The following is a 23,732-nucleotide window of genomic DNA, read 5'->3' on the forward strand; positions in this document are numbered from 1 at the left end:
ATTAGTCCAACCCTATATTATTTTTATTTCCTTTTGTTTCTATTCATTCATACCTTCAATATAGTTTATTTATAAGCACAGTCTAAGAAGGAGTAGGCTGTGTTTTCTTTTCACTGGCAGTTGTGCTGAATATATAATTGTGTACATGGCAAAAAAATAATAAAAATCTTGCCATGCTAATATTCAGTTTAATTGCACGACAAGAAATGAATATTGAGTAAATGATGTTTCAGACACAACAGAGATCCCAAAAAACAACAACACACTTTTATAGCACATGGGCTAGCTGGCTATCTAGTTAAGAGTAAACTGTAAAAAGGTGCTTTGGTAAAACTGGCATCCTGTCTTCAGCTAGGATGAAGACAGACGAGTGGAGTGATACACACAGTAAAGATAAATATAAACACTCTTGGAACACCACACGGCCAATTAAATTAGTGGACCTTAACTGACTGTTGTATAAAATGAACTCAAAGACCTTGCAAGTCTTAATGAATAATTTGGCCATGTGGAGCACATCAGTTGAATGCTGAAGATGGGGAGAGAGAGAGAGAGAGAGAGAGAGAGAGAGAGAGAGAGAGAGAGAGTAAAGTTTCACAAATCCAAACAAGCTGCGACACTACAGGAATCTCAAGTTAAGTTCCTGACTTCTTGCTGAGGTTTGGCTCAGATGTCTTCCCGTAGCTGTGTCAAGCCTGCCAGCTGATTTCAGCACAGAATCTGATGAGCTCCCTGAGCCGTCCTCTGTCTGTAATGAGAACACTACTGCGTATGATATTCTCAAGTCTCAGGCGGAACAGTTACTGCTGTTCCTGAGTCTGCTGAAGGGACTTTTTCCTCCAGCTGAGCTAAATTTGTGGAAAATGTGGAACTCCAAGGTCCAATTTGCATTCTGGGAAGCAGGAAATGTATTTTCTTTTATAATTTTTTTTTGTAAATGAAGTTTTACTGCTGCGGAAATGTTTTTTACACTCTTTAATAAGTCTAAGACCAATTAAATGGAGATTATAATTTATATGGGGAGCCATACAGTATAATTAGAATGAATGTCTGAGTTAAGCTGGCATCGTTCCCATGAAAAAGGAAGAGTGAAGATCGTGATTTATCATGCCCTTAGGACAGACATGTCCTCTCTACATTTTGACTGTAATGTCAAAATTTGGGATACAAAGTATGCAATACACTTTTATTCCATTACTTGCTACTGCAAGCGATTTGTGGAAGAACATTTTGTGGGCACTGCTGTGCAGATTAATCTGATGGCTGCGAGTCGTAAATCAATACACATTCAATTCAAAACAGAATTCATGGCTGTGTCCCAAACCGCATAATGCACAATAAATAGTGTGCCTAAATTGATCAAAGGTGCATTGACTATAGTAAGTTAGCATGCAGTTTGGGATGCAAGTATTCAGATGGTTCCTCAATATTAGAGAGACATAATGAGAAAAATTTGAGCCAGACACTGTCACAGTTACTGGTGAAAGAGTTAAAAATAGCAAAAGATCTTGGTCGCTACTCTGTGATATCTCTGCTCTGTAGGCATCGCTTGTCTCTAAGGCCAACAGATGCCAACTAGCAGAGTAAACAGCCAGCTTGTGGAGAGAACAGATATATCATTGCAGGTGGCTAGGAATGTGTGTATTCTTATAAATTGTATTAGCATGCTAACCAGAGCAAGCAGGGCAAGAAGGCACCCCAGATGATATAGCATCCCAGACTCACTGTTGATCTAGCTAAGTTGCAAATAAAAAAAAAAGAAACACACACACACACACCTATCTTTTGTTCACTAGGCTGCTATCAGGGGTTGTTTAGCTTACGAAGCTCACAACTGGGTGAGCATACACACTCAGTAGTATTTTTGTGGCAATATTTTGGCTTATATTAATTAATTATTTATTATTATTATTATTTTTTGTGAGATCCTGAAAGTTCACACCCACAGAGACATTTAGAGCTGAGAACATCATGATAGTGGACTCTGCTTTGCTTCATAACAGGAAACATGAATAGAGCGACGCGTGGGAAATTTGAGAAATCGTATTGATCATGAAACTCCAGGACAGCTTTATTTAAAAATAAATAAATAAATAAAAATCACTTGAAAGTGCTTGAAATCTCTTGCTTTTACTTACGGATAATTTTGATATTGCGAGTCCATTATAGGGACTGTTGTGACCTTGGGGAGCTGGAGATGGCAATAAGAAAGAGACAGAATTGAACCACAGTGCTTGCAAAAAGCTGATTACTTCTTAAATGTGAAGCAGATGTACACACAGGAAGTATATTATATTTCAATATCATCAATTCGACAAAAACAGTGTGCATATCGAGTAGGTATTTAATCTCACACTGTTTACTTATGCATCAGCACTGACTCCTACTCCTGGATATATGTTTTCCAAGTCAGATGATGCATGTGTAAATGTTGATGTAATGCCTAGAGCTGATCTGCATCCTGTAGATAACTATTTACATAAGACAGACCGTTTTACATATGTAATTCTCTGGAGGAGTGACCTCTGGCACACTAGCATATTTCAACAGTATGGGTATTGAAGTGTCTACAACATTAATGTATGCAGTGGTCTGAATTTGCAAGGCTTGAGCAAATGGACACTCTTTGTAATCGGTATTCAGTAGAGAAATCCAAAGCCAAGCAGATGGTGAGGTTGGTGCATTCCTACTGTGCTGAGCCACTTTGTGTGACAAACAAAACACGTGGAGACTGGAAACATCTGCCACTATCTTGTCTAGGTTCAGAAAAAGGACCCCGGTTTTTCTGCTTAGCCACGCGTGTAAGGGTTCACAGGTTTGTTGGCTTTGCAGAACTTGTTATGCAAAAACCATAATCCTAATTTTAAAGACATTTAAAGGTCACGAGTTTGAGACTCGATTCATAAGTTCAAATTAAGTCAGTATTTCCGATGCTGACTGTTTTTTGTTGTTGTTGTGTCTACACCATGGCCTGGAAAACACATGGAAAGTACAGAGTAACAATACCGATTGCATTTTTTTATTTCCTTTCTGTCGACTGCAGTAAGATATCACACAAAACCTAGAGACAATACATTTTAGAATAAGATAGTAACTAATATAATAACTTTGTTTTTCATCTACAGGACTTTTGGTATTTGGTCTACGTTTAATTATTTTTACCCAGAGGCCAGAAAAAATAATTTGTGCCTGATTTAGTTGTGACTATGTGCAGCATTAAATTTCTTTGTCAAGTCCCACGTCCACAGTGGTGCTTATTGAAAGTCAGTAGTATGTAAGAAGAAAGAACCCTTTATTATTTTAAGAAGAACCCTTTATTTTTGTCACATATACTCTACATTATAGCACAGTTAAATTCTTACTTCACAAGAAGCTTGGCAATGCAGGAGCTTGAACACTGACCTTCTGACCATCAACCTAGAGGCTTAATTGCTTGTTCATAAGCATCTAAAATCTAAAGCTGTTATCTTCAGCTACTAAAATTCTGTGTAAAGTTATCATAACAGAACTAAAAACTAAAAACTAAACAACTAAAAAAAGTCCATTTCCAATCCATAAAAAGGGTTACGTTACCACTGTCAGGACTTCCAACCCTCATTGTGAGTCACATTTCCTGGGTCCATCTTATACACTGTCTCAGGGAACTGCTGCTAAGAAACTGTGTTCATTCTAGTATTACTGCACGCAATATTGTCTGAACTTACAGTATCTACATACAGTATTGACACTGCTCGGTCGGCGCTGTCTTTTGTGTACTGTCTTTTTTGTATTTCGTGTATTGTCTTGTAAACTTTTTGTCTGCACTGTCTTGTCTGTCTTGTCCTGCACTGTCTAGTCTGTCTTGTTTGTATTGTCCTCCACTGTCTTGTCTGTCTTGTCTTGCACTGTTTACTGTACTAAGTCCTTAGCCCTGTCTTTGTTTTATGTAGCACCTTGATCCTGGAGAAACGTTGTCTCATTTCACTATGTATTGCAACAGCTATATATGGTTGAAACGACAATAAAAGCTTCTTGACTTGACTTGACTTGATAAGCCTTTGTTTTAGCGCTTGTCCTTTCTCCACCCTTTTCTTTTCATTGGTCTCTTCCTCTAATGTGTTCACCTGTCCTGAGTTCTCCTCATGAATTCTTGAGTCTAGTCTCGTCTGGTCTACTTGTGCATTACTGACCCTCATTTTCTTCCCTGAGTCTTTACTCTTTGTGTTTTTAATTATGGATTTCCCTCGTTGGATGGCGCTGACCTGTATTTTGACCCATTTTATGGTCTCTGATGATGATTTTCAGATTGCTCATAACAAACAACTCTGAGTTTATGCTTGTAACCACCACATTATCCTGATTTAATATTTAACTAAGACATCTGTCTCCATGGCTCTTGTTTTAGTAATTATTCAGTGGATTATATATATAAAAAAGACCCCTTTTCACCCTCAGCTGCCCTCATTCACTATCTGAGAAACCTGCTGCTACTGGACATGCAAGTTGTTGTCTTTATTATGCCAGTAAGACATTCAAACAAAACAGTAATTACTGAGTAATTACAGTAGTCCAGTGCAGACACTAATTCTAGTTGTCTTAGGTCTTGCAGTAGTACCAGTCTCACTGTGAAGAGCTCTTCTTACCTTGAAACATCTTATAAGGTGGAAAAACACTGCTGCCACAAAGTATACATCAACTTTTGTTTTTACTTCTTAAAGCACCTTGAGACCTATTTTTCACAGATATGGGAAAGCGACAAGTCAGGAAACTCATTCAGAATGCAGTATAAAGGCCATAATGCTGCATATGAGATTTTTTTTGTTTTGTTCTGCAAGGTCATTACACCTGTCCTGTGAATACAGATTCATTCATCTTACCTAAATCCTGCAGTGGGTTCCTGTCACAGCTGTTTTCATTATTAGAGAGTAAATGAGTGTGCTTGTGCCATATATTTAGGTGCAGCAATCTAATACACTCTTATTAGCTAGATAATGTGCTTGGGATGATACCGGCGATTTAAGAAATACACACACACGCACACACATGCACACACACACACACACACACACACACACACACACACACTGCTCTAAGATACAGGCTTTTCGTCTTTCCGTCTCTTGGACAAACATTTGGTAGACTGTAAATTCTGCTCCTACGTTTTTTAGAAAGCTTGCGGAAAAGGTTCATAAGCACCTTGAGATGGGAATGCATCAGGGCAGGAATCTTGGCAGAGGATGATAAAAAATGTGGAAGCTTTTTACTTTCATGTGGGTATGGCTAAGCGGTCACGTTTGAAGCTCACGGGACAAACAAAGCTCATGTTTTCAAAGCTCATTAATACGAACGTCTGGCACTCACGAGTGATGAATTCATGAAAATATAATTTACATTTATCGCATTTAGCAGATGTCCTTATCCAGAGCAACTTACATTTTATCTCATTTTTATATATAATTTTATAACTGTGCAATTGAGGGTTAAGGGCCTTACTCAGCGGCCCAGCAGTGGCAGCTTGGTGTACGTAGGAGTCAAACTCACAACTTTCCGATTTGTAGCCCAACACCTTAACCACTAGGCTACCACATCCCCATATCATGAGCAGGAAAAACAGACCTGTGAATATCTTTAGGCAAAAGCATATATGAACTAGTGTGATGTGAAGAAGCCAGAAGTCATATGTAGGTACACCTGGGATGCAGATACTCTTAAGTAACTCTTAAGGGGCATATTTAAGAAAAAAAAACACGTACACAAATTCAGTTATAGGCCATGCCCACACGGGGGAAGTTCATTGGAGGATTTGATTTTGGTAAGGTGATTCATTCAACAAATTGAACTAACATTTTGAATATTGTTTTTATGACCTCATTAGCCACCATGAGTGTGATGCTCAGAAAAAAAACATGATGAAATTTGCAGTTGTGCTAAGGGATATAGCTCGAAGGTGTCATATCTGTTTGGTGATCCCTCTCTCCCTTTGGTATTTAACACAACTTTAGGCTTTTTTTTTTTTAACTTAAAAAAAGATTTTAGAGGAGTTCTAAAGTAATGATGTTCCCAGTAATGATGGTTTTATGATAATTAGTTAATGAAAATTTTCTTAGTAGACTTTTACTGTAGCCGTAGTAGCATTTGAAATGTATCTTTTGGCAGCTTTATGCTATAAATCTTCTAGGTGTTTGACCCCTTTATGTTTTATAGAAATCAACTTGGATGGATAGAAAGTAAGGACTACTAATTGTCAATTGCTGTATGATGTAACATAATGAAAAGAAATTGGTGTGACAAGAAGTTTGTGGACATTTGATTACTGGGGTCCCATTTTTGCTTTCATAATCTTCTTGAATCATCTTGAAAGACTTTCTTCTAGAGTTTGGAATGTGGCTGTGGGTATTTTCAGTGAGGTGTTTGAGGAGGCCTGGGCATTCATTTGGGGTTGAAATCAGGTCTTTGTTCAGCTCACTCGAGCTCTTTCACTCCAATGTCTTCATTGGCCTTGCTTTGTGCACAGGGGCAACTTGTTTGGGCCTCTTATTTCCTTTAAAGTGAACGTTTAATGCTACAATTGTGTGCTTTTAACTTGTGGCGACAGTTTGGTGAAGAACCACATATGGGTGTGATGGTCTGATGTCCACAAACATTTGGCTGTATGATCTTTAAGTAAATAACTGTTGTAGGATGTTTGAAGCCTTAACATGTGTGGAAAAACATTTACTGCATGAAACAAGGCTCACAAGATGACATTGTGCACGGAGTAACAGTAAAAGACAGCATTGAATGAAGGAACGATGAAGTCCTTTTCCGCTTCATGATAACGTTTTGATGGAGCAATTGTGGTCCAAGTAATTCAAAGGAGTTCTATCATTTTGTGCCAGTTTTTAAACGATGGAAAAAAACAACAACATCCAAGTCCTCTATAATCTTTCCAGTAGGAGGTAAAAGCGCCAGTGGGCTGAAAGGTCTATAGGCCCATTTCTCTTATCATCATCGTCATATGGGTCCATCAAAGCAATGCCACTTTGATTCGGGAAGCAAAGAAGCAGCTTGGATCAAGCAAAGCCTTGAACAGATTACTCCTCCACATTGTGGATCTGACTCTAGAACCTAACAATAGTATTGACAACCATTTACTTGTCGCTTTAACACCATCATCAGACGGCAGAGCCTACAGGCAGGAGATCAGCTTTATAAATCGAACACTGAGCTGTGAAATTGGTAAAATTAGCCCTATGTTTAAAAATAAATACACCGACATACAAGTTGAAGTGCTGGCCTCTGGAAATTGAAATCGTGTCATAATGCAGTGGCAGAACAGTTCCTGGGTTTGGACTGATGTCATGACGTTTATAAGAGGAAGTAATCAAAAAACGGATGAGGATTTGCGTCAACGTGTAATACAGTTGAAACGTTTCCACTCATCACTCCACCACTTTGCTGTCTCTTTCCATTACATGTGTAAGCTATCATTTATCATCATTATCTTCCCTCACAGTACAAATTCTAAAAAGACCTGAGTGTCTACTGTCATTTTTTGGCCTCTGGTAAAAAGAGTTCATATCCATTATGCGCTTTATTTAGTTCTACTCCCAATCATAACTCTGTATTTATTTGCAGGTGTGACTATGAAGCTGATGGACGAGGTGGCAGGAATCGTGGCCGTTCGTCACTGCAAGACCAACGTCGTGACCGCATCCGTGGACGCCATCAACTTTCACCGCAAGATCGAGAAAGGTAAACAGGACAAGAGACAGGAGCAGTGTAATAGACACAACGATACACGTATATGCTCACACAATAAAAACAAGTACCACTCGAGGACTCACACATGTCATGTTTTACACAGGACCCCTATTTTTGGATCTGAATTACCTCCAGGTAGCGAAGTACTCATACCTAGATGCCAGCATTGATAAAAAAAAAAAGTTATTCCTGCTCGCGTTTGTTGTCGCACGACAGCACAAATAAGCAGCTCGACTAACAGAATAGGCACAGGTTATTTTTATATCTCAGACACCCAAACAGCATCATCCTTTACAGTGCCCAAATTACAGAATCACGTGTTTTGGAACGATATCCATCATATGCTTCCAGGGTTGTTATGATGGCTAACAGTACACACAAAGCAAGCCTCTACTTCAGAGCCTCTGAATATATTAGGTAAGCAAAGCAGATGAAGTATTGGAAAATCAAATAGATATAAATTACTCCACACGCTGCAGTGAGCTGCCATGGCTGCTTTGTGCCACCTGTTTCACGACGAGACCGAGATGTTATCTGATCGCTTGCCGCACAGGCAGACCACAGGGGGGAAAAAAAGGATTTTTAGTTCTCATAGTATTCATTTATATGCCACAGACACATATCAGTATTTTAAGAATAGATCAAATTTCTCTTTTGTATGGCTTAAGCCTACTTAGTCCATTCTATAAAATACTATACTATACAGTGAGCTATCAGTGTGTATTGTATTGGTGTATAATGGTGTATACAAAATGGTGCATAACAGGAAAAATAGTTAAGACACAAAGATGTCCACAAAGGAGATGTTTTTGTTCATTTTTCCCTCATAAACCCTGCAGTATTCAAAAATCTGTTATGATATATGATTTATATGAAAATGGCAAAACTTATTGTTGACTGATGTCACAGATTTTCTAGTTCCTCATCCCTACAGGTTACCATTATAGGCTTGTTGCTATGGTTACATATCAAAAGGCATTATCTTTCTCTGTTGGAGTCTCTGTAGTAAATATTCTTTTCTGTGCAATTAAAAATCCTCGTTTTCTGCCTATAGATTTTTTTTTTTTTTTAGCCAAATCGCAGGAAGCCCCTGCTCCATCTCACTGTGTTGACTTGACTCTTAAAGCCTTTATTCTGAATCCAGGTCTACTTTTATACAGAAGTGCAGAAGTGAGACAAGGTGAATAATCGATCTTATTAATAATTGAGTTTCACTTTGTCTCATATTCCATCGCTCAAGTCTAAAAATGTCTAAAAAAGTTAGGCACATTTGTTCACATGGTTAATATATCAATTGTTTGGTGTGCACAAAAAATAACAATATTATTATTCATTTATTGAACATAAAAAGAAGCATGGAGAAGAAATGATCATGAAATATAGATGAGAAATCCTCACTGTGTGTTAAAGCAGAGCGTTATGAACAAATGTCTTGGCATCTATTACTGTCACACACACACGCACACACACACACACACACACACACACACACACACACACACACACACACGCGCGCACACACACACACACACACACGCACACACACGCACACACACACACACACACACACACACACACACACACACACACACACACACACACACACACACACACACACACACACACACACACACACACACACAGTAATATTGTTTATGTTCTATTAAACATGTTGGCAGAAATAGCCATTTATCTTGAACTTTGCTTTGAAAGGGGAGATTTTTGTATACATTAGTTTGAGAAGTGTTTTTTTACAGATCAGGGAAAGGCTGACCCGGTGATGGTGCTGTTTAAATTCGCATCTCTCTCGTGCTCCGTTAAAACATGTAGTCTTAAGGTGCATTATTTCAAGCTAAATGTGTCTTATGACAATCTGTTTGCCTTCATCCAGCAACATTGCAGTAGTCAGCATGCATGCAGAGTAGAAATGAAATACTCTGTAGTGTAGTCCAATTTCAAGTGTGTTAAATGTGCGTAACTCTGTAATGGCGGTAAGAAAAGTGCTTAGGGAATAAAATACGACTTGGTGTGATGTTATGGGAAGATGGGTTGGGGTGATGTGGCCTGATGTGAAGAGTTACTTTTTACTCCATACTGAAGTTTCATTTTTGTTCAATTTATCAATAAACATTGTCATTTTTATGAAAGGTTTTTAACATGCATTCCTGTTACCACAATTATAAGCCGTTGTTCCCTCTGTAGCCTGTCTTGTTGTTATTCTCTTTCATGAAGACTTCTTCATCCAGAAGCACTTTTGTGGCAAAACTCTGACACTGGAGATTCATTCCGAAAAGTTTATATACTGTACACATCGTCTTACTGTAAATCTCACCATATTAACGATGATATATGTCTTTTTTGTTAAATAACATGTTTTCTTAATTAATTAATTTTTTTTTTACATCATGGAGATTATTCTTTATGCTTGTGAATAGTTTCTATGGAACGGTATATAACATATTGGAAAGAGGACCTTAATATAAACATAGTGCTAATATTATATTATAAAAGTATTACTTTTTAACATTAATGGGCTATATTTCTGTATCTGCTACCACACACCATGCTGTTTGCTTTAATACCATTAAATCTACAAAGCAAATATATTAAAACCTCGCTAGTTGATTAAAGACGAAAGTCAGTTATTAAACTCTGAAAAGTAAAGTCCTTCTGGCAACAGAAACTAAGGGAGACACTCAGTGATGATCTTGTTCTTTATTCAAGCAGTCAAACTGATACAACTTAACTAAATTGGTGTAAGAAACTCCTGGTTCCCTGCTGAGTCCAATTCATTATATGAGTTTAAATAATAAGCGCACTCACACCTCAGATGTGCTCTCCAGACCTATTTTAGCTTAATTGGCGAAACATGAGGTTATGAAAGCAAAACTAGGAGACAAGGTGGAGAAAAAGGGCAGCTTATTGTAACTTTAGTAATTGGTGAATTTTATTTGCGAAGGTTTGGTGGACAGCAAGAACAGTGAGGTTTGTGTACTGTAGCATCCCTGGTATTCCCTTACAGAGCATTTTATTAGGAATGCACATTATAATCCTGAAGATACAGCATGGACCAGCAGCTTCGGGCAACCTTCTTATCAACCATCAGAACGATCTCAGTGATTTTAATTGTGGCATGATGCCAGATCTCATGACAGATGCACTACTTTGAGTATTTCTGTCTACAGTATCTCTCTTATCTAGCTGATCTCTGAGTCTCTAAGGTTTTACACAGAATGATGCAAAAAAATAAAAAAAAATAAAAAAAATGTAAAATTACATCAACTGAGTGACACTTCTTTTGGTGGAAAACGACTTGCCGGCTTGTTAAAGTCACCAAGTTCACATTTGCTCTTCTTTTTAATATTTTATGTGAACATCAACTAAGTTCTTGAGCTGCACCTGCATGATTGTATACACTGTGCCATTGAGATAGACAGACAGACACACGGGTAGATAGATAGACAGACAGACAGACAGACAGACAGACAAGGTTTTTATATTCAGGCTCAAATAACGAGCTACATAGAATTATTAAATTAATCATTTATTGAATTGGAATTTATTTGTAGTTTTCTCAGTCGAAGCTGAATTAATCTGTCCACATATTAGTATTTGTATTTATAGCCTACATGTTGCGTATACGTATAAAACATCTCCCATCTGTCCTAGTTTCCATGGAAATAAACATTGCGACATACATAACACTCTAATATTCCTTATATCAAAGACGACAGTATCAGCTGTGTGTGTTTTAATCTTCTAAATAACAGGCTATCGTTTCTTAAATCGTTTGAAATGGCCACTTAGGGTGTAATTTGAATAGTGCACTGCTCTATACACTACTCCAGTAAATGGGTATATTTATATTTATATTTATGTGAGTCAGCATCCATTAGAATTGCAATACAGTAATGAAGTACCTTCACACATTCGGAGATGTGTTTCACAGAGCAGGTACTGACGCAGGGCCTGTGTCAATGCCGGGGCCTGTGTAATGGAAAAATAAAAGAGCCAAAGTGATGCTTTGGGAAAAAGGAAGGGGGGGAAAAACGCTTGGATGATAAGATCAAAGTGGGCAGCCGTGAAGCTACAAGCAGTAATTGGGTGTTTTTGGAAGGGGCTGTTTTTTCCTGGTAGTGAACACAATGTTGTCAGGATACACACACATGCGCTCTCACCCATGCTCCCCCTCTCCCTTTCTCTCTCTCTCTCTCTCTCTCTCTCTCTCGCTCTCTCTTGCTCTCTTTCCTTTGAGAGTACATATATGACGTCGCAATCCAGCTGCACAAAATCACTGGTTCTCCATGCTGAAGGCTACAACGTTTTATCAGCAAGACCATGTGTTTATGTTTGAATATCGTCTGCAGCTTGACAAAGTTTCCAGCCTGCACATGTTGGCATGAAAAGTCTGTGTTCATCTGTACTCCTCGCCATATTGTATTTTATCATCTATCACACAGAGTCGTTGAATTCATTAGAAGGTGCTGATTAATTTTCTGTAACAACCCTATCTCTGATAGACTGCAAGGTGAATTACAAGCTTACATTCAGATTGCGTTCTAGTGCGTTCTTGTTTCTATAACAACTAACACTGGGACTTGTATCATGGATAATGCACATACATTTGTTTAAAAAGCATGCAATTTGTTTAGCATTTTTTGAAAGAGCCTTTATTTTTTTATTTTTTTCGTCTCATGAATTTCATGAGTAAGTGCTGAGGGAACGACTGTGTATAGCTGCTGTAATGTAAGTGATAACACGAACTAGCTTGTTTTATGGGTGTCCTATGACATTTAAGAAAAAATTAGATATTATTGACAAATAATCAACTCCCACACCACACCAGCCCACTGTTGATTCATTTCCTATAATATCATGCCCAGGCGTGTTTTATTTCTTGAAAAAACAGCGACCTCTATGCAACAAACATACACGTTTCACTCTCAGTAAACAATGTTCATGAAGATAAATTGGCCTAATGCTTGACTCTCTGGCATCCTCACAGGTTGTGTGATCACGGTATCCGGGAGAATGACATTTACCAGTAACAAGTCAATGGAGATCGAGGTGTTTGTGGATGCCGATCAGTTGGCGAACGCAGAGGAGGGGAAATATCGTGCTGTCACTGCCTTCTTCACCTACATTTCTCTGGACAAAGCAAACAAGCCGTTGCCTGTGCCTCCTCTGAAGGTAGGACACAAGCCCTCCTTTAATACACAGTGGGAAGTAGCATGCAGTATTACAGTTCTTTTTTAGTCATCTAAATCAAGCACCTGGTGTGACACACTGATGAAAAATAGTGACTCGAACTTGCTTTATTAACTCTTTGACCCTTTTGGCTTTAGTGCTGCGTTCCTCTGAGAATTGAAGCACACTCGCCTATTCATTTCTTTCAAAGCTCCATTAATAACAATTTCCTCTGGCTCTATTAATCCATTAATGGCTCGCTGGTAATGATTTGATGCTTCTCTACGGACAAAGAATGGATTGCCAAGATATGCTCGGCCACTTAATTAACTTCCTTTTTGGGAAGATATGGATGCTGAAAACATTCTCCAAGACCATTTTCTAGCCCTTAAATGTAGACACAGCTTTACTCTAGCCTTTAGTGTGACTAGCCCTTTATTCTGAAGACTGAGGCAATTTTCCACCAAATTTAGCTTTCTGTTCAGCATAACTTAACTTTCATTCTTCTTTTGTTAACTACCTTTTTTCAAGCTTGTCAGTTCTTGCTACATAACATCTTTCATGTAGAAGGAATCAGGGTTAAAAAGAGAAAGATTTTAACGGCTTTCATAGGAACCCGGTCTAATTTTTTCGACTTGTCCGCTGGTATTCAGAGTTGGTTGTGGTTGAATGGGTGCAGAGTGACATTATAGCTCTCCATCAGAGAAAGAAATGAAGTTAATCTGATATCTAATCAACTTTCCCAAAGTTCTTCCTGGTACTTACAACTAAATGCTTATGTATATAAAGGTTTTTGTCTTCAAGAAGAAATTTGTCCTTAAGTGCACTACACCAGCTAGGAAATTAAGCTCCTCTCTAGCTCAGTGTTTATGTTTCTAGCACATATTCAGTACAGCTGCAGGTGTTGAACGCTGAATGTGTTAGGATATTAGCATGTCCTGTATACATTTGTACTTACGCTTTCAATGCCACTTATATCCGCCATGTGATACCACGTGATACACAGATACCATTTGATAACATGTGATACCAAGTTGTATGCAGTTTTCAAGTTTTCTTTTGTTGTGTCAGTGTTCAGCATTGAATTCATTTGTCATGTCACACTCCACAGTGGTGCTTAATGACAATTTCTAGTGTTTCATAAGTGTTATGTAACCACAACAATGGTAAGTTTGGTTGTGTTTCTCAACAGAGGTAAAATCCTCTCACCCTCAAAACCAAAAGGGTTATGACTTCTTTTTATACAATACTTTAAGAAATAAAATAATTTGTTTGTTTCTACTGAAAATGTCTGTTAAGTCAATTTCCATTCCACCAGTGTCATGGAAAGCCAACGTACTGGTTAAAAGAGTTAAAGGCCAATATATTTGTGACGGTCTATTTTTATTATAGACTCTAGGCTACTTCTCAAAAATTCTTGATTTCAGAAGCTACTGCAGGTTGGTTTTCCATCACATGCCTCTCATAAAGAATTAAAGAGACTGTGATGTTACAGCTGACCCAAGTTCTAGACTACTTCATACCCAGCGCAGGACCGTTATTTGGGAAGACTCTGTAGATGCGTGCATCATCCCAGGCCTGATCCAGTTCAACAGTGGCCACAATGTGCAGTACTAAAACAGCACATGAACCACTGCTCTGATAAGGGATGTGCAAAATGAGCTCTAAACACACAACTGGTATAAAAATAAATGTGCAACACTACATTCACTAGAGGCTTTCGTGCTTTGGAAAGCAGCTGAGTGAAAACCGCCTAAGCACCCTTCCTACCTTCTAAACAAGCTTGTTATATCCTGGCCATTGGTGAGTGTGCTCTGGATTATAAATAGTATATTGACTAGGCTGCAGCAGCTATTTTTTGACTTCAGGTGTTTTTTTTTCTTTTTCGACCCTACCATGTGTAAGATCCAGGTCTATTTTTAGTCTTTCCCATTTTAGCGCTTCACCGAGGGAGACTGTCGGATGGGGTGGGTGGGGGTGGGGGGTGGTAGAGCAGAGCAGCCCTCTGGGTAGAAGAGGATAGAGTGATAGAGGGAGGTCTCGGCTTCTCGGCTAACCTCAAATGCCACATGCACACAATGGTTAGAGCACAGAAACACAGTATGGGTTCACTCAAAAGGGCTGCACCCATGCCTTTTTACAGCCAGCATTATAATCACTCTCTCCTCAGGACATCTTTTAAACAACAAGACAAGATATATACAAGATAAGAGCGAGGAAAAGAAAGCGAGAAATTAAGATTTCTTCTTCTTCTTTAGAGTCACCATCTTTTCAGGACCCATTACTCGATTGGCATATCTGGTCCTTTGTGCATGGAACAAGTTGCGTTACCGTAGCAACCTCTGGGCCGCGATGTGAAAATCACGTTTATTTTTAGGCACAGCTCATGTGGTGTGTGTGCACTATGAGGTTAAAGTGTGCGCTGATTCCCTTCTTTATGCGTCGAATGCTGCTGCTGATATGCCATTTTATAATCAGCGAGGCAAATTCAGTCCTTTGTGTATAGTTAAAGCTATATTGTAGAATATTTGCTTCAGTTTAATCATTCTCCAACACTGAGGAACGTATTACGCATGAAATCATGCATTTTGACATATTATTCAAAGTATCTGATTAAAATCAAAATTAAGAACAAAATTTACATTAAAAATAATGCTTTTTCTTACATCTCAACAATAGAAGCTGCCCGAACATTACTTAGTTGTGCTATTATAAGTACTTATTTTTCTTCAAGTTTCAATTCAATTCAAGTTTATTTGTATAGCTCTTTTTACAATAGACATTGTCTCAAAGCAGCTTTACAGAACATAAACATAGAGCAGAAGGTAAACATAAGGAATAATAAAAGAAAAAGAATTAATAGAATAAATATTCAAGATTATTATTATATATATATAGTTCACAATCTGTATGTATTTATCCCCCTATGAGCAAGTCTGAGGTGACTCAGGCAGCAGTGGCAAGGAAAAACTCCCTTAAATTGGTAAAGGAAGAAACCTTGAGAGGAACCGGACTCAAGGGGGAACCCATCCTCATATGGGTGACACTGGGGGTGTGATTGTAATATACAGTCAGTTAAATGTTGTATTGGTATAAGGATCATGGACTTTGGATCTCCTTAGTATCACAGAGTCTAACTGGAGATGTCTCAGGATTCTTAGAGTCGGCCTCGGCTCAGTGGACCTTCAAAGGCTTCGTCCCACAGAGGACGTCGGGAGCTGGTACAGTGTCTGGATGCCTCAGGATGGGTACAAAGAGAGAAGCAGCAGAGAGGGGTTAACATATCTGCTGTTCATAAAAATGTGCAGGTCTGATGTACTGGTGCATGATATTATAGGATGTATTATGGGAATGCCTGACTAAAGAGATGAGTTTTTAATCTACATTTAAACTGGGAAAGTGTGTCTGAGCCCCGAACACTATCAGGAAGACTATTCCAATGTTTGGGAGCTAAATAAGTCTAACCTTTAGTAGACTTTAGTAGAGTTTTGTGATCTCAGAGAGCGTGAAGGATTGTAACGTGTTAGAAGACTAGTTAGATACATGGGAGCTAAACCATTAAGTGCTTTGTATGTAAGTAACAGCAGTTTGTATTCAATTCTAAACTTAACAGGTAGCCAGTGGAGAGATGATAAAATTGGGGTTATATGGTCATACTTTCTTGTCCTAGTGAGAACTCTGGCAGCTGCATTTTGTACTAACTGTAACCTATTTATTAAAGATGCAGGACAACCTGCTTCTTCTCCCCTGCCTTTCATTATTTAGTGCTCCTTTCTCAGTATCGATATTTGGCAACCCAGCAGGGCTTCAGCAGTGCAAATGCTAAGACAATCCAGAGCGTTTGGCATTTCTCCATCACTGTTCAAGCTATCACCTTACTGTAAGCAGATCATTATTACATGAAAACTGCTACACTCCCATAAAGGGACATAGATGTGTGGAATAATGTTTGTATATCTTGACCAAGGCAGGTGTGAGTGAGAGTACTCTGATGGAACAAAATCAAAATCAGTTATAATTCTGTGAGGAGAAAACAATTCAAACTGATGTGCAATTCCCGTTAGTTGTACTTTCGATACTGACATTTTGAGTCCAAAGCTCAGAATTTACACTCTGGAAAGTTACCGGTGTTTTGAGTTGGGCTTTGCACTTGCTTTACTGGGCGTCTTCATTCACACTATGCAAATGTCATGTGTGTATTTTAAACCACTTCCATTCAAGATTGTTCAAAACAAGGTTTTTCAATAGTGTTAATGCTACCTTTAGACACTTTCTTTTAAACACTTGCTTTTTTTTATTTTGTTTAACATTAAATGTCTTGTCACTCCAAAGTGAGGTTTAATGACTCATGTGAAAGAAGATACCACTGTACGTTTAGAAATGGGAATGGAATACCAGTGTAATGGTAAAAAATAGAATGGAACACCAGTGTAATGGCAAAAATGGGAAGAGAACACCAGTGTACTGATAAGAGGAGTTAAACCCAAACACAAACAACTGGTGTAAAAAATTCCGACTAAAGAAAGCCTAACTTGTTTTTTTCCATGGATTGTCAAATGTAATTAAATGTAACCTTGAAGCAAGAGGCATTTATAAACTGAAGAAAGCACTGAAAGGAACATTTAATATACGTCTAGGACATTATCACTATTTTATATTTACTGTCTGCATGAATAGTCCTACTTGTAATTAACACATTACCCAGTGCTAAACTTCTTGCATAATTATTCAGCAGATGATAAATTAACACGTTCAAGCACCAGATCGAGGTCACGGAATCATAACACACGCATGGACGCAGGCAATATACAAAGAACTATTCCCCGATTATTACAATAATGTTTTTGTTCTATTATCCTGTAACTCCAAATTCAAGCCCTAAATTGGATTTCCTGTGTTAATGGTGGAAAATAAAATAACTTTTATGACATTTACAAATGTCAGGTCAAGCTGGAAAGAGCATTGAGAGAGAAAAATGATGAGGTTCAGCGCCAGTGGATCTGCCTAAATGAAACATTCTGGCTTAACACCCTGATGCTGTCTACAAAAATCACCAGATAACAAGTTCAACCGAGACCCTGTGCAGCAAGATGTTTTAATTTGTGTGACGCTTTCAGTCGCTCTAACAAACAGAGTGCACAGCATCCTGAACGTTACGTTTTAGCCGGTTGCCATTGCAGACGAGGAGATTTTTAATGAATCGTCAGCGGTGTTTGAGTAACATATCTGCTGATCATCTGACACCATATGCATGCATCGTTTTTTTAATATGGATCATCGACTTTATATTTTCACACCTCAAAACATGATGCTGAACAAAACGAACTGTGATTCTTTTCTTTACTATTGTGATAGTTTTCTTTACTATTCATTTGTCAGTAAGACAGCTTCTTGGTGGTCTTTGGCCAATAAAAGCAGCTATGGAGTCTTGACCTTCTGCCATCAGTCTGAAGGATTTGGCTATACAAGGCAAGGTTGTCTATGGCAGCACAGAACTACCAGGTTGTGATTTGAGCAGAGACTGAGAAACATTCTGACCAAATTTGGGCCAATATCATTATAGTATGAAAATTTAAAAGCAGGTTAATTAAAAACTAGCTTAAACCCAGGTCCAGGACATCATCTTTTTTTTGGATTCAGAAACTTCTACTTAGTAGAGTAGAAACGTCTACTCTATTTTCTTTGGTCAAGTCAGAGAAGATAATGATTGGCTTAGTTATAATAGCTTGCTCACTTCTTTTCCTGCATTTGCTGTGTGTATTTTTTACCTTTATAAAAGTGTAATAATCATTATACATGCTCACATTCCCTCAGAGCCAGCACCTTGCCCTCCAGAAAACTCTGCAAATCAATGTTGGGCTACATGCCACTTCAAATGCATAAAGCTGCCACATTGGGGCTGTTGGTTCATTTGAAACGGCTTCCTGCGTTAATTTGTGTAATTAAGGAGCCAAAAGGCTCTAGGGCTTTGCGGCAAGAGATGATTATGTCCTCCACAGGACCACTCCCAGAACCACAGCCATTTCCCTAATTAATAGTCAGGGCCAGTCGGCGTCAGTTCTCTCTGGCGTAAATTTGTGTTCGGCACCAGGTCAGGTGACCCTCGCTCATTCCAAACCTGTTCCATGCAACAGAAAACAAGGTATCCAACTGGGAGGCCACACGGCAATGATGTGAGCTTTGGAAGCGCTCCGTCTGCTGAAATAGCTCTGTGTATTATCTTGCTTCTCGACCACACCATTAGCTTCAGCACGAATCACCAAAAATATGTTAGACCACAAAGCAAGAGCAAGTAGAGAAATCGGTAGATTAGTAGAATAACAGCTCATCTGAAGCCAAGACCACGCTTACGATTAATGTTCAATCACTTGAATGAAACAGTGTTGTGGCATCTCCTGACACCGAGCACAAAAATCTCATTAAGTGCACAACTGGATAATACGGGCTTGCTCATGTGAAGCTTGTGGGTTATTACAATGCAATTTTTTCTAAGTGTAAATCTTTGCTGTTTCTTCACAAAGCAGATTGGCTCATATCATTTTATCCGATATGGGGTATATAAACTTGATGCAATCAGATTTTTTTTCTGCTGCTCTGTGAAAAATAAACTTCAAGTTGGTAAAACTAAGTCTGCTCAGGATGTGACCAGCAAAGTGTTTTATTTCTTATTTAAAAAATGTACTTCACATATAATTGTTTATCAGTTGATTCAGTTTTATTTTTGATCGAGTTGAATCAAAACACACACACACACAAAGCACACACACACACACACACACACACACACACACGCACACACACACACACACACACACACACACACACACACACACACACACACACACACACACACACACACACAGCCTTAGAAGGATACAAGGCATTTTCCCTGGCTAAAGTACATAGTGTGCCAACTGAATTTAATTTGTTCAAGACAAGCATGCCTGACCTGCTTTGTCCAAGCAGCAGGGCAGCCAGTGACCCCAGAAGGAGTTCCTTCAAGGTCAGATGACGATGCTGTTTACAAGGAGAGAGAGAGAGAGAGAGAGAGAGAGAGAGAGAGAGAGAGAGAGAGAGAGAGAGAGAGAACATGGGATAAAGAGCAGATGTTTCTCTTTTCTTCATACGGCTGTCACACACTCGCTGCTTGACTCTAAAGACAGGACGAGATGATCAGTAGTTTATCAGAGTATCCATGTTCTATACTCTCCCTGATCACTAAATACTCTGATTATCATACTGTATGTATAATCTATATATATATAATATATATAATATAATAAGACCACCAATGTCACCACCTTCAAAGCATTTCTGATGACATTATGGATTCATTAGCTTAGTATTTGCTAGCAGTGTTTGCTTTGGTAATGAGTGTGGAATAAACTCAGTTTAAAACTGTTTTAAATGGTACAGCTGCTACTGCTGTCAGAGCTTCTTCATATCAGGTTACAAGCAGAAAACCACAAACCTACTGTACCAAGCCTCTTATTTAATAAAGCCAACTGATCTGTAGTGTAGTCTAATTTTTTTTCTAGCCTCAGATACCTGTTCCTTGGTGAGAGGATGACAGGATTCAAACCAGATCTTTAAGTCATTTCCTTCATTACATTTACATTCATGTACTGTACTGTTGGACCAACGGCTGGTCATTTGTTACTGTAGCTTTCCTGTCAGTTCAACACCATCTTGGCTATTCTACCCTGACCTCTCTCAACCAGACACCCCCCCCCCCCCCCCTTCTGTTTAAACTCTACAGACTGTTAGTCATGACAATTCCAGGAGATCAGCAGTTTCTGTAATACTCAAACCAGCTCATCTGGCAGCAACAACCACAACAGTCACTGAAATCTCTTTTTCTATTCCATTCTAAATGATGTCTCATTCAGTTTTTTTTGTTTTGTTTTGTTTACTGCTGCAGTGGGAAAGAGAGTATTTTTCCGACGAGCTTTGACATTAAAGGGGAGTTCACCTTTCTTCTGCTCCAGGCAACCAGCTTGGCAACAGCTAATCTTCTTTTGTTTAAAGTAGGAGTGCTTCTAGCCCTAATGCTCATGTTGCTGTATAGAACCGGCTTTCTGTGTTGTTCTGAGACAACATTTCACATACAGTAATAAAAAAGCCCAAACATATCAAGTGTCCAAGCTGCCATATATTGCTTATCATACAGACTCTGTATGTTTTGTGTGGATTTTCTAACACAAAAAAAGCATTAAGAGTAATGCGATCAGAATTGAACACTGTTCACATGCAAAGCCTGCTTGATTTGTCGTTGCACGGCTCTTAACTGGAGGTTTCCCGCCATCTGCCACTGCTGTGCATGACTGCCTTGTGACCTATAGCTGATGATAAAAATATGCATGCTTCAGAGAGCAGCTATGAAAAAGGACTCTGAATTAACCGCCATTGTTTCATCTTTCAGCTAATGAAGGTGATTACAAATGACACATAGGACTTATTAAGACTCATCTTCATTTCAATTAACATTTCTAAATAGAAAAGAGCCATGTGAGATCGATTCAGTCGGAAAACTAATGTTACAGAATACAGACCTTAGATATGTCCATAGAGGAAGCCATTTAAAAAGAAGAATAGGGATATGACTTGATTTCTCACTTTAAACATGATGTCCTGAAAAAATGGCAATTATCTGCTTGTGATTTATATAAAGAGTACACACATCAAAAATAATATACCACGGTGCCTTTAGATTATACTTTCACTGACAATTCAGAAAATCTGTACACCTGCACATTCAAGCAATTATCCAATTATCCACTCAGAAGGCAGCAGATTAATGCATAATATCATACAGATACAGGTCAAGAGCTTCAATTAAAGTTCACAAGTCAAGTCAAACATCAGAATGAAAAAGCAATATGAGCCCTGTGTCTTTGACTGTGGTATGGGTGTTGCTGCCAGATGGTCTTGTTTGGGCATTTCAGTAACTGCTGATCCTTGGATTTTCACACACAACAAACTCTCTTGAGTTTACAGAGAATGGTGTGAAGATAAAAAACATTCAGTCAGCATCTATTCTGCAGTTGACAATGCCTTGTTGAAGGAAGAGGTCAGAGGAGGATGGCCAGACTGCTTTGAGCTGACAGGAAGGCTACGGTAACTGAAATAATCCCTCTTTGCTACTGTACCTTGGTGAGCAGAAATGCATCCCTGAACGCACAGCTCCTCAACAAAGGCACAAGAGCATGACATGCTTCAACTGATAAATGTGGAGTTCTTGTTTCAGTGTAAAATATACACAGTTTCAGAAAGGTGTAATGCAGTGTGCATGTTAGAAGAGTCTTTCCTGTTTGACGGGAATGATTGTGGATGTGCCTATACATCTACGCTGGCTTTGTTTTTTAAAAGCCGTTATACAAAACATGAAACAGTTAATATGAATTAGTGATACAGGATGCATCTTAACCAGCTACCAAGTTTACTAGTCAGGGCGCCAATCAGGGGAGCAACCATTTTAAGAACAGTCTCGCTGGTGTATCATCGATTCACTGATTCAGAATCTAGGGAGATAAAGGAGCTGGTTGAGACACTGCAACACGTTTTGTCATTATGAGGAAAATTAAAATATTTATACCATTAACAATATACAAGAATAGAAAGAAAGTTGCAGAACATAATCGTGATCTTTCTACTCTTTGCAAGATGCTCCCTCTCAATCTGTATTGAATAAAATAACACAACATTTATGCTTCTTTGTGCTTTTGGTACAAGTTTTTGAAGCTTTTCCGGGATATGAATTTAAATTTAAGATTGGAGGTTTGTTTGCTTGTGTTTGTGTGTCTTAGCTTTTCATTTGAAGCTGCTTTTCAGGATACTGGATTTGGAAGTTAGAAATTGCATCAACCCTTACACATTTAAAGCATAATCATATGTCACATCCTGGTTGTAAAGCTTCATCCTGAGTATAATTGCAGCCAGCACATCATCCATCAGCTCGATTTAGAAGATAAGCTGACCTTCAAATGATGTGTTACCGAAAACCTCACTGTCTCAGCATCGGTGTGAATGTACTAAAAGTGGTCATTTTTCTTTTTCTCCTTCTCTTTCTCACTCTCTCTCTTTCTCTCTCTGGCTGCAGCTGGAAGATGAAGAGGAGCAGAAGCTTTTTGAAGAAGGAAAACAGCGGTACCTTCAAAACAAGGCAAAGAGAATGGCGGATAAAGAGCAGAAACAATGATGCCTCTCATCACATGAGCATAATTCAGCAACATAGTTCGAACAAGAAAAAAAGCTCTCTTGTACTAATTGTAGCAGAACGGATGAAAAGGGAAAAAATATATACCAAAGTACCTTGTGTATGTAGATATTGGTTGAAGGATTATAATATATAAATCTTTATTTTATGTCTGAAGAGATTTATTTATGAAACGTATCGATCGTTCACTATAATAAACATCATGTACTACTAAAAACTTTGTGTGTCTGTAATATTTGTAGTGAGGATAATGCCCATCCGATAATTTATACAGCTTTGCGAAACAGCGAATTAAACATAACAGGGTGTGCTGTTGTAGGAAAAAAATCAAAGACAGGCTGATGTGATGAGGCTCAAGTGTTTTATTCTTCTTATTCAAGAGCGGTTTGGAAAATTCTCTTTTCTATTTCTGATTAATATTTCACAGGATGATGCTGTTAATGTTGTAGGAAGTTAGCAAGACAAGCAAAACCACCAGGAAAATGAATCGACACCCACTGACCAATCAGAATCTACAATTCCACAGCACTGTGGTACAAAATACTATAATTTGTTCATTTTTTTAGTTATCACATATTAAACAAGAACTTCTTTTGTTCTTAATAAA

General features: G+C 38.4%; 1 protein-coding gene across 5 annotated transcripts in view; it reads left to right on the top strand.

Moving 5' to 3' along the window:
- acot7 (acyl-CoA thioesterase 7) overlaps positions 1-23,342 on the top strand; it is a 62,977-nt gene extending 39,635 nt beyond the window's left edge. For all 5 annotated transcript variants that reach the window (XM_027167229.2, XM_047800035.1, XM_047800034.1 and 2 more), the window contains 3 exons: positions 7,597-7,713; positions 12,728-12,912; positions 23,009-23,342. In XM_027167229.2, coding sequence (XP_027023030.1) covers positions 7,597-7,713; positions 12,728-12,912; positions 23,009-23,107 — 401 coding nt within the window. In that variant the 3' untranslated portion in view covers positions 23,108-23,342. The remainder of the gene's footprint in view (positions 1-7,596; positions 7,714-12,727; positions 12,913-23,008) is intronic.
- Positions 23,343-23,732: the final 390 nt, after the last annotated feature.

The sequence above is a fragment of the Tachysurus fulvidraco genome, chromosome 14, assembly GCF_022655615.1.
Source record: "Tachysurus fulvidraco isolate hzauxx_2018 chromosome 14, HZAU_PFXX_2.0, whole genome shotgun sequence".
Taxonomy (NCBI): domain Eukaryota; kingdom Metazoa; phylum Chordata; class Actinopteri; order Siluriformes; family Bagridae; genus Tachysurus; species Tachysurus fulvidraco.